The 12,177-nt window shown below is 40.9% G+C and overlaps 1 protein-coding gene across 1 annotated transcript in view; it reads right to left on the bottom strand.

Moving 5' to 3' along the window:
* The window catches only part of MUC6 (mucin 6, oligomeric mucus/gel-forming), a 66,901-nt gene extending 55,378 nt beyond the window's left edge, over positions 1–11,523 (bottom strand). The window contains exon 1 of the mRNA XM_039381203.1: positions 11,265–11,523. Within this exon, the coding sequence (XP_039237137.1) occupies positions 11,265–11,523 (259 nt within the window). The remainder of the gene's footprint in view (positions 1–11,264) is intronic.
* Positions 11,524–12,177: the final 654 nt, after the last annotated feature.

Raw genomic sequence — 12,177 nt, 5'->3', positions numbered from 1 at the left:
CAGACAAATCGACAAAATGTGTACTGTCTCTTAGACTTTGAAAAAGAATGAGTATGGAGATGGGCTGATATGGCTTGTTAGGTACTGTGTTTTGTGACGTTACTAAGAGAGCCTGGATGAGCTGGGATAGTACTGGTGTTAAAATCTACCTCCTGTTCCGGTACATCAGGAGGATTTATGTTTTGTCAGAAGACAGAGAGATGTTTAAACATAAGTTTCCTTCTACAGTCACTGGAGGAAGTTCTTGACTACTGAGGGATGAGTGGGGCTCTCCTCTGTCAGCAGTCCAAGGAAACCATGCTCTGAAACCTCTCTACAGCCACAGCCTTCTGGTGTATCCCCCAGGTGCCTCTTTTGCCGTCAATGATCACTCTGTGATCCTCAGTGTCTGTGCTCAGTCTGCCAGAGCTCCCTGAACCCCTTACTGTCAGGGGGCTCTCGCTGAAAAGTGATTCAAGGAGTGTTTGGTGGGACTGGGTGCACCATGCCTGGCTGGTTGTGTCATGGAGCAAAGTGGGAATAACAGGTAAGCTTTGAGCAATGCCAAAGTTGTTTTTTTTTATACCAAAGTATAAATGTATACCAGTAATGCTGGCTGTGTAGATCTGATGGAGTTTGTTTCAGATCTGGGACTGTTTTCTGTCTCAGTACTAATAAAACATAATGGTCATTTATGTATATGCAGTGTATCAAACTGAATTCAGCTGTGGGATTGATTTCATCTATTTTGATTATTGAAAATTTAGCATTAATTTTCCTTATTTTTTTTTTGCTGTAATTTATTCAAAAGTATATATTCTCTGTTTTAAAAGCCAGTTACCAGCAAGGTATAAAAACTATAATCTTTCTGGTGCAATTTAAATCTAGCATGCTAAGAAGTTTAGTTGATAAGTTCTAGGCCATGAGCAGGTGACTAATTAATAGAATTTTTTTGGAAAATGTTTTATTCAAAACACATTTTTTTGAGGGGGAGGATGAGTGTTTTTTGGGTTGGGTTGGGTTGGGTTTTTTTTGTTGGCTGTAAGTATTATTGTTTGAAATCTAAGAGAGTCAACAGGCACTTTGGTATCTGTGGAAACCAGGATTCTGAGTAGATTAATAATCTTACGAATCGCTTTTATATCAAGGAATCCAATCAAATTTAAAATGTTTACTCTTAACTGAGTTTCCAGGACTTTAACTACGCAATCAATAGATAGACTGTGTTTACATATTGCTAGCAGTCAGTGAGTCACTATTTAGCATCTGCATTTAGTGATGATGTTAATACCAGATTGTGATATACATGCAATTTTCGCATCGGTTTTTTGTCTCAGATGGTCTAACAGCCAAGTTTATCTCATCTTCTACCTACAATATCTAGAGAAATTTATAGGGTATTTTTATAGATTTTGCTTAAAGGACAAAATTGAATCCTCTGAAGCAGAGCAGATGTGGGAGAAATGCTTTCTTGACATCTTATGGTAGTATTTCTTTGGTGTAATTGCTGAACTTACAGGAGAGCTTTCAGAGCAAACTGCTGTCTATCTGAAATAAGAACTTGTGGTGGGTTTACCCTGGCTGGGTGCCAGGTGCCCACCAAAGCCTCTCTATCACTCCCCTCCTCAAGTGGACAGGGGAGAGAAAATACAGTGAAAGGCTCATGGATAGAAATAAGGACAAGGAGAGATCACTCACCAGTTATTGTCACAGGCAAAACGGACTTGACTTTGCTTTGTCACCCAGGATTTACCCACTGGTAAATCAGTGCTGACTTCCTGATGGCTTCCTTGTCCTTCACATGCCTTAAAATGGTTTCCAGGATTAGTTGCTCCATCACTTTCCCAGGTACTGAGGTGAGGCTGACTGGCCTCTAGCTTGCTGTGGCTTTCCCTTAGAGGAAGTACCAAGATCTCACCTTGTCTATCAATTGCTCCAACTAGCAAACAGTTACTTTCAAAGAAGTGTTGCTAGCCTTCAGTCTGTTACTGGAAAGTCTAACCCCTAAAAAATCTCTTTCTGTGGCTTAGCAGAGTATTTTGATTCCTTAAATATTGCTTAAGATACCAGCATCTCCAAAATTCAAAACATTTTAGGAATTATATGAAGTTACTGTGATTTGTTGCATGCCTCCAGCCAGTTATCTCTATTCTCCTTTAAGTATAACAAAAGCAGTTCCTTAAATAGAATCATTACTCTTATTTAGTAACCATTAGTTGTTCAAGAGCTAAAACTAATTGCTTTTTATTCTAGTGATCCTTCCTTCCTGCTGTCTGAGGACATGACTTCTGGCCAATATCCCAGCAATCCTCCCTCAGCTGTCTCCTCTCCTCATTGCTTTCATGTGCCTAGGCCTCCCTTAGTTCTTGGACCGTGCTCTCTCCTACAGCCTACTGCACAAATGCTGGAAAGAAGGACTAGAATCCCTGGGAGGCTAGAGGTTAGGAAAAACGTTGATGTTTCCAGCCCAAGGCAGATAATCTTTCAAAGCACTCAGAAATTGTAAGGAGCATTCTATAGAAGGTTCAGACATAGAGGTCTCCTACAGACCTTAGGCTGGATTCCGTGACTGACATCATGGGATTCAGTGGCTGTTTCTGTTTTAAGATGAGCTTTTCCTGCAAGGCCTAAATGCTATGGCTGATTTGCAAGATCTGTTTTTCTGCCTTTCCTTGAGTTGCACAGCAAAGTGACTTCTATTTTACGGTAGGGAGCTATTGTTCAATCTCTACTATTCCCCACTTCCATTATTAATTCCTACTTCCACCAGCACTGGTCCTTTATACTTCCTAAATAGGGTGTGGTAAACACTGCTCTGCCAGGCAGGAAGAAAATTATTTGTGCCAATCCAAAGATGAGGGCTCTAGGAAAGGAAGAGAGAGCAGTGGAACTGGATCTGGCTTTACTGATTATTTGGCTGACAAGAGCTAATGACAGGCCTTGTGTCTATCAGAGCACCCCTAATAACCATTCACCAGCACAAACTGACACATCCTTTGTACCAGCCTGTGCTATAGGAAACTAGATACGGGTCTATAGTTCTTTTATTCACCTTTAAAATCTGTCAGTCTAAGTGACTGGCTACTTTATCAATGCCAAGGCAAGCCTTGATCAAGCAGCTGTCTTGTTTAGTGCTCTGCTTCTGTCACCTACTACATGTAGCTTTGTGGTCTCTGCTGTGTAGGCCCTTGTGCAGACTGTAGGTACCACAGAGCTGCAGCCATTTCTCCTGAGAACAGCTTTATGCTGCCAAAGATAATCCACATGTCTGTATGTGGTAACAACTTTGAGGAAATGCTGACCATGTTGAGATTTGGCCCCTTTAAAGACAAGGAGGATGGCAGCCATTCTGAATAACAACATTTATGAATGGTGGCCTGTTATGGCCTGTTACTGTGTTTCTTTGGGGCTAGTTTATAAAAAAACATTGACACCTTTAGAGCAGTACACAATTTATAATCTTGTACAGTATGTGAAGGCAAGGGTGGAAAGAAACTAATTCGGTGTGCACTGCCCCCTCTGAAAAGCATCCCCTCTGAGGAGTATGTAATACTGCGTAGTTGCTTCTTCCTGTGAAGGGAAACCCCTAAAACTGCAGGAGTAGGTGATCTGACATGACAAGTGAGGTAATTTGGAAAGAAAGTCCTTTCATTAAGCATACCAGGTACATAATATGTAAAGGGGCAAGATGTATTTTTACTCTTCTGATCTATTGGGTACTGGATAAGTAGGTAATTAAAATGGTAGTGACCCTTCAGATTAACCTATGTTTGGAGGGCCTTCATTTCTGCTTGAAAGGCTTGGACAGGACTCTCCCTTACCAAACAGCCTAGGAGAGGGATATCTTTCCGTGTCATGAGATTTCATATGAAAATGCTTATCTTCAGAAATTCACAGTGGGAATGTGTAGATGATCTGCCACATACCTACTCACAGAAATATATATGAGCAAAAGTAAAAAGATTTGGTAAATGGTACAGTAGCATCTAATAGATAAATGGTGTAAGAGCAAAATCTTCTCTTGTCTGTCCATGAGCAAAAGTTTCTCCATTTCCCTCAGTGTGACCGGAAATCCGCTTTATCATACAGAGAATCCGTGTGCCTTGGCAGTTCTGCAGTTTAAACTTGATTACCCACCCAGAACTCCCTATTGTAATCCTCAGGTAGACTTGGCTGCTTCTGCATCCACTCCACTGTCCCTTAATTGATTAATATTGCTTCATTTATAAAGTTCCACAGGCAGAGGTGACATTTGTATGGTTGCATTTGGATGGTGTTTGATATATTGCTGAGTACAGAATGGCTGTCAGATTTGACAGCACAGTAACAGCGCTAACCATATTTTATATGCAATTGTGCAAAGTGATTTGGGCATTTCTGAGTTTGAAAGCCGAGAAATTCTTCTTCAAACCACATACAAATTAATTATTTAGAAAAAAGGTTCACAAGTTTTCATTTTTGGTTTTACATACAACAGGAAAAAATTGGATCTGACATACATAGGCAAGAGTTACTGCTTCATAGGAGTCCTTACGTGGATTTACACAGGTGTTGCACAGTAACATTTATCTACTTGTAAATATATATTTATTCATATTGATGTTTATATTTGCTGATGTAAGAACTGAACAAACATGACTGGTACAGTCCTGATAAGTAGTAAGCAAGAGGTTACTGTGTACCCTATTGGCAGGAGCAGGTGTGCCTAGTGATAGGTGCTTGGATTTTTCTGAATACCTTATACAGGAGCCAGGAAGTTATTTGCAGAAATCTCAACATCGTGTAATTGAATTTGCCTATAGTGAATTTACCTCATTTAATATAAAATTATCCATTGTTAATCATGTGATAAAAGGAAACAAATAGTCTAGTTGGGGGGGGAAGAGGAAGTATTTTTTTTTTCTTTTTTCTTTTTGCTTTAATTATTTTTAAGAAAATCTAATATACAATTTCAGTGAAAGTTATTTTTTCCTGGTTTTTATGATTTAACATATTTGCTGTGATCTATTGTTATGATTTTAGCAAATGTCCTCATGTCTCTTTATCTGACATTTTTAAAAGAAAACTTAAGAGCAGGGAATCAAGGCCTGGTTTACATCCAAATTCAAGGTTTGGAGTCACTGTCTCTTCACTATTGGACTTCTGGACCCAGACAGAGCTTTAAAAGGAGGATGCAGATTCTCAAGTCTGAGGCAGCCTGTAGTGCCTGGGCCTGGGGCACTTGGTCCTCTGGTCTGCCCAGAGCTGTGAATTGTTGATGGGCTGTGCCTCCAAATGAAAGAGCTATGGGAGGAGGTCCACAGATTGTGAAGAATCTGAAGGGATGAGAAAGCAATCAAATGGGACTCTTCTGAGACCCTGCAGCTTCATGAACCTCAACCTTCAACTGTAGTGGGTTGGTGGTATGCCTTAGAATTTGGAAGGTGGATATTTCCCATCAAGGCAAAGGCTGGAAGGTGGTGACTTCTCACACTGGGAGAAAGGCTCCAGCTCTGCCTTATAACTTGCAGTTACAGAATAGGTTCAGTGACCTTATAGCTGATGAGGACCAGGGAGTGTCATGAAATGGAGCATCTCCAGTGGCTGACCCTGAACCACTTGGGACAACTAGAAGGAAGGTGTCCAGTGATCGTGGTTGGAGACTCCCTACTGCAAGAGACAAATGTCTCCATCTGCTGACCTCATTTGTCTTTTAGGGAGGTTTGTTGCTTGCTAGGTGCCCAAATTTGTTATGCTGTGGAGAAGCTACCAAGGCTCACCTCACACTTACCTACTATGCACTGCTACTTTTCCACCTATGTGCCAAAAATACTGCCAGGGCAGGGGTGACCTTCGGGCACAACTGAAGGGCAGTGGGGCAGCGATCAAGTGTTTGGGAGTGGAGGAGGTGTTCTCCTTGATTCTGCCACTGAGGGGAAGGGTCTGAGGATGACTTGGATCCTGCAGGTTAACAACTAGTTGCACAGCTCATGTTGGCAGAAAGGCCCAGTTGACTGAATGGGGAAAAACATCTTTGACAACAAGCTGGCCAAGTCGTTAGGTAGAAATTTAAACGAGAAACAACGGGGGTGGAATTTCTTCCTCAAAAATCAACTAAGGAAATCAGGGAGAGGGCAGGCAAGGCAAGAGCCCAAGTGGTAGGAATTGAAGTGGCAAAACAGTCAACAAAACGGAGCTGCCGTGGAATCTTGAGCTTACACTTGTGAAAAAGAAAGTGCCTGCAGAGCAGTTGCAGGGTAAAAGCTGTCTTGCCTCTTCTGAGGAATAAGCATACTTGGGCTGGAAGGCCTGTGCAGTGATGAGTGCAGCGTGGGGAACAAGCAGAAGTTAAATGTCTTAGAGTAGTTACAGGGCTGTCACCTCATTGAGGTAATGAAGACACAGTGGGATAGGTCACATAGTTGGAGTGCACTAGAGGAGGGATCCATCAAGACAAAATCCAGCTGTTGATGCACACAGTTTTCTCTCATAAATCCAATACCTTGCTATCTAGATAGAATGAAGTAGTCCTAGACAATAGGATAGTACTGACTAATGAAGACCCTTGTGTCTGTATTACAGGATATAGGAAATTTCTGTTAGGATCTATCACAGTTTGAGCAGCTCTTTCTTGATACCTGGCTAGATTCCAAACACCTTCTCTTAATTTTTTTAATATCTGGTCTTATGTAGCTTTGTAATTATTCATAAATTAAGGGTTTTGTTACAAGATGTAGACTGCATGAAGCATGTCAGCTAGAAATACTGTTTGGTTGGTTTTTTGTTGTTGTTGTGTTTTGGTTTGTTTTTTGTTTTTTCTTTTTTTTTAAATATGGCAGTAGTCTGATGAGTGAGTAATTTCTATTTGACATTTCAAGAGCTTAAAAACAATGCTACGTATCTCAAGCTGATATTGAGATAGGGGTTTAACCTCTTCCCCATCTGTTTATTTCTGTTGCTTTAACAGTTAGCAAATGTTCTGTAATCTTCAAGTCCGATGTGATAAGATTCTGTAACTTTCCCTCAGCAGCCAGGCCATTTAGCCCACAAAGTCTGATGTATGTACAGAAAAAATAAAAAGGAAATATAAGAACTGAATTTGTTTTCACAGTGATCAAGTTATATGGATAAACTCTTGCTGTGTATGTAGTTTGAGTGAGCATTCTCTATGTGGCACGCTTTTGTGGAAAAAGGGAATGGCTCTCCCCTGCCAGGCAATACAGCAGATCAACAAATAACCTGCCCATTTATCAGAACTGGGAACACAGGTGAAGGAATGCACAACAAGAAACTCCCAAATGCAGGCCAGTGAGCAATCTTACTGCACCTAGAAGACAGATCACAAATGTGTGTTAACACTTTTCTCATTTGGCAGCATGTGGGGAAAGCTTGGTCTGAACCAAGCAAGATGCTCTGCATTCTTAGCATTTTTTAAAATGGTACTTTACAGCTTCTGGGAAGTGTAGGCTGTAGACTTCTGTCAGCTACTAAGAACTGTGCTATTACCTATTGACTAGAAACCATTTTGATGTTAACTTCACCTCAGTTAATTATGATTTTAATTCTAAATAATAAAAGTAACCATATTCTGCTATTCCTGTTTGTTGCTTAACAGAGTCAGTAATCTACACCATATCTTATTTTCTATGTGGTGGTAGTTTAGGAATGATGAAAAAAATCAGGAAAAGACAGAAAAGATTATTTTATCCAGTCACTATAATTACCCTTAATAGATGAGCAGAATGACTGTTCACAGTGTCAAGCAATACCAGACAATCTGTTCTGGGGCATGGAATAACTCTTTGTTGTTTTTTACTGATGGGAACATTTGTCATTTGCAATTGCCAGACTGTACATATGTTGGCATTAGATAAATTCTCAGTATGCTTCTTGAATATTTGCTATCTACCAAATGATTTGTGGATGAAAACAAATCTGAAGAACTCCTGTCTTGTCTAAGAAGCTAATCAGAGGGTTCTCTTCCCTCTTCAGTCTGTGGGAGTACAAATCCATATCTCTTAACTTTCACCAGGGTGCACTGAGCACCATTAGACTGCCTCCTATTCTTTGCATCAATGCTCCTTTTTATGGTCTTATTGACGCTGTGACACACTACAGCAAGATACATGGGAAGAGAAATAAAACAGTTGAAAAGGAGCACAGCCCTCTAGCATCCTGGGATAAGGCACCTGCCTGGGAGGTGGAAGTACCTCTGTATTAGCCCCTGCAAAACTCTAGCTCAGTAATTTTATGTTATGCTGTCATTTGAATCCAGGAGTAATTCTGGAATTTGTACCTGTGTTACACTGTCACCACCAGCACTATTATAATTTTGCACATACTTGGTTGCAGTTTAAAAAGGATTAGATTGTATGTCCCGGTGCACTTTGCATATCAGTAGACTAGGGAAGTTCATGGCCGTAATGCTGTGTTGTTACAGACTTTTGCAAAAACAGAAGTACTAAATGCTCACAGATCTCAGTGTTAAAACCTGAAGCCAATAGCTTGAAAGATGTGTTTACAGTCATTTTTTTTCTGTTGTGGACTATTCTAAATGGAGGCAGTGTTTACTTCTGTGTGCATTCCTGTTTTCCACCAATCCTTACCTCAGAAAAGTGGAATTTCAGGAATTTGTCAGGGCTACGTTTTAAGAAATGGCTCATGTAATCAAATCAGTGCAGTTATCTTGGTGATTTTTCTGTTTTGGCGAATTTTACTGGCTGACAAAAAGAAAGGGAAAACGGATTCCGAATAGTTGCATGTAATACATTACCTGGTTCTGTGTTACCTAAATAGTTGCAATATCTGTGACTTCTCCCTGTTACATGCCAGGACAAGCAGCACACGTGGAAGTGTGATAGCAAATTGTCTTCATATCATTTTCTTTCAGTGTTCATTCAAGATCAGCTGTGTTGATTCCTTCTACAGCTCACTCTCTGGGCTAGTTTTGTGTGCTCACATTGCTTCTAATTTTCTCATGGGTATTAATTATAACTTCATTGGCTGGAAGTAGAGTTCCTGCCCTTTTGGAATTGTCATTGTGTTTCTGTTACGGGCATGTCATGATTCCAGAACATAAACACTGTGCTCACTTCCCTCTGGGAGTAGCAGTTCTTTCCTGTTTTGGAGCACAGTCAGTCTCATCTTTAACCGGGATGGTAGCAGCACATGATTTTCACAACCAGGATTATTTGCTTTTAAAGTTTGATGGCTCCTTTTTTTTTCTCCTGAGACATATTTGCCTCTCCAGGGAAACAGTTATTCTATATTTCTGCCTACTGTGGCAAGTAGAAAGAAATTTAAAGTCTTCCAATCACCATTATTCTTCCACACATATCTGGGGCAAAAACGCACTGGATTAACTTAAATACTGTACTTTAAAGAAAACAAATTAGATCATGAATTCTCAATGAACATCAATGAAGTGTTTCACAGCACTGAATCTGAAAGATAAATCATTGTGTGGGGAAGTGTCCAAAGAGCTTAATTTTGGATCCATAACAGGCAATATTTGAACCTATCCTGTTATTCTTATTTCAGAGAACTCTTCATAAACCAGCTTTTCCTCGTGGTTATAGCCCGGAGTAACTTCCTGAGACAGGCTGGTTGCTGGTGATTGCAACAGGCTCACGGCAGTTCTGTGGCTGTAGAACTGTGAACAATGCCAGGAGAGAAAGTTGGTTAATAAGTTACAGTGCCCTCAGGTTGGTTTATTGTAAGTGACCTGGATCATGGTGCATGCTTTACAATGAAATAGTTCGCTGTGTCTTGTTTTGAGTGCCCACTTTGAAGTATGTTAGAATATATGCGGTGAAAAGCCAGTGGGAAACCAGCAGCTCATGTAGAAGAGCACATTAATGCAGAAAAGTAAATAGCAAACTTTCAGAGGTCACAGACTGTTTTATTGCCTTTTTTTTTTTTCCTGTATTCTGGAATTTGGACAGCACAGTTGGCTGACAGAGGATCTAATTAGAGGTCGCACGGGGCATGAGACTGGCAACTATCACTCTCCTGTGGGAACAAATGTGGGTCTGCATTCTTTGGGATTGCCCAGGAATAAAGGGAGCAAACATGGTGATGAAGAGAGACTGGTGTTACTGTTTGCAGGCTTTCTGTCCTTTCCCCATTTCTTTGGTCAATGAATTCTTACCAGGGGAAGGTCCTTCCCATCATTTTCCATTTCCTGTGCAATGTCTCTATTTTTTCAGCCCCACCATGTGTTGCCAGTGAATTTTGACAGCATACTACTGCTTAATGTTTATTCAAATACTTTCATCTTTGGAACACAGTGTAAAGGCTGTCTGCTGCTTGCAATTTCTCTCAAGGCTGGGGTGGCAAATGGTGTTAGTTCTGCTAGAGCAGAAAATGGAGAAGTGACTCATCCATGATTACAAAGTTTTTTGGCATTACTGCTAGAGAGAGAGCAAGCTCTGTACTAAACTGTCTCTACAAATGGTTCCTGTAGGAAAGGAATTTCTCTTTTCTTTAGAAAAGTGGAAGTATTCTGATCAGAGTCACTTAGAATAACCATTTCAAGCTCCTCCTCTCCCCACTAATTGACTTCATCCCCAGATGGCTGACATAGCTAATCCTCTGCTGATGCTTCAGGTATTTGTCTTCTTCCAGACAACCTTTTAATGCATCTTCATTTACTCCATGTGCTCACTTTCTTCATACCTATTGAGATGAGTAATGTATAAAGCAGAGTAGGTATCTGCCCGATCTCAGTCCTGCAGTGCGTTAGGTGACACTGCTGCTTAACCTGGGTTCTTGGAGAGTGGGTGCCAAGCTTGGAAGAAAAACTACCTTCTTCTTAATTTTACAGTTTAGAACTAAGATTATAATTTCAGCAATTCAGTGCATTTGCCCACATCAGATGATCTTTGAAAACCATGTTCCTAGTTTGAGGCAATGCAATATAAAACAGTTTAGCTTAAACTAGAATGTACTGTATAAATTATAATACTGTATAAGTTACTGTGTTTTACCGGCCCTTTCCATCATTCAGCTACTGCAGCTTCACTAATTCAATTTATCCTGTCATCTGGCATCTGTGCTTTGCTGGGGGGGGGGGGGGGGGGGGGGAGAGAGGTGGAAGAGCATAGTGGAGAAGTCGTGACTGAAAAGCTGCCTGTGGAGTGAACACTGTCGCAGTGAGAAGCTGGAAGCAGTTGCTGCAGCAAACACGGTGCCGCAGTGAGTCAGTGAACCCAGCGCAGCTAATCACAGTGAATCACCCTGCTGATGGACTACGCGGGAACATCCCTTCACTCAGCCGCAGCCTTTGAGGGACTTGTAGTTCTTACTCAACAGAACTGGAAGCCCCGGCTCTTGCACCCCGGCGCAGTGGCTCCTCTCAGTTTGCAGAGAGAAGCCGGGGTGGCTCCCGGAGAGCTCAGTCTGCGGGTCTGGGTGGGTGTGAAGATCTGTCCCTGTGAATCTGTGCTGCAGGCAGGAGGCCGTGGAGGAGCTGCGGATACTCCCGGTCTGGTATGCGGACACAGATGGAACTGATTGCTCAAGGACCTTTGGCCCGGCATGATCTTTAAACATCACAAATAACATGTTTTCTATCTGAGCAGTGAATTCGTGTCCCAGTGTAGTGAAAGACAGGCCTAATGTGGTTCTGCCTTCTGGGGCGCTTCAGTCAGGCCAATGCTGCTGACAACTCTATATTTTCATATTACTGCCAGAACTGTTTTGTATTGTTCCTTAAATGGCTTCTACGCTTCATACCAGGTCTAACTGTGTTTCAGTGATGGCTAAATAACAATTTTAGAATACAAGAATCATTCCTAGCAAGAAATATACTTTCTAAAATGTTTTCTGTCTTCCTTCGTGCTAATTATCCTAATATTTCAAAGCAAAAGTAGTGGCTATAGTATTATTGGACAAATTGCAGATATGTGGATAAAAGTATGTAAATTGAACACCTCTGCAGGAATATGTGTATATATACATATACATACACACTTTTAAAACAAAAAAGAAATCAAGAAACTAATCTAAAAAAAGGAGACGTATTGGCTTAATAGTAGCCCCACCCAATGCTGAGACATAGTAAACAAAAAGCTTCATTGCAGCTGTGTGCATCCAGCTTTGGCAAGGCAATACTTCACCTGCAGTGCATGAATGTTACTTTATTGTACAGTTGGGAAATTATTTCAGTGCTGAAAAACAGAGAGCTCTCTGGTAGTTTGTATCAGATCAAATTAAATG

This window comes from Pipra filicauda, unplaced genomic scaffold (genome assembly GCF_003945595.2).
Source record: "Pipra filicauda isolate LSUMZ 115617 unplaced genomic scaffold, ASM394559v2 scaffold217_size2002032_pilon, whole genome shotgun sequence".
Classification (NCBI taxonomy): domain Eukaryota; kingdom Metazoa; phylum Chordata; class Aves; order Passeriformes; family Pipridae; genus Pipra; species Pipra filicauda.
Note: the sequence above shows the minus strand (reverse complement) of the source record. Positions and strands in the feature narration are given on the sequence as shown.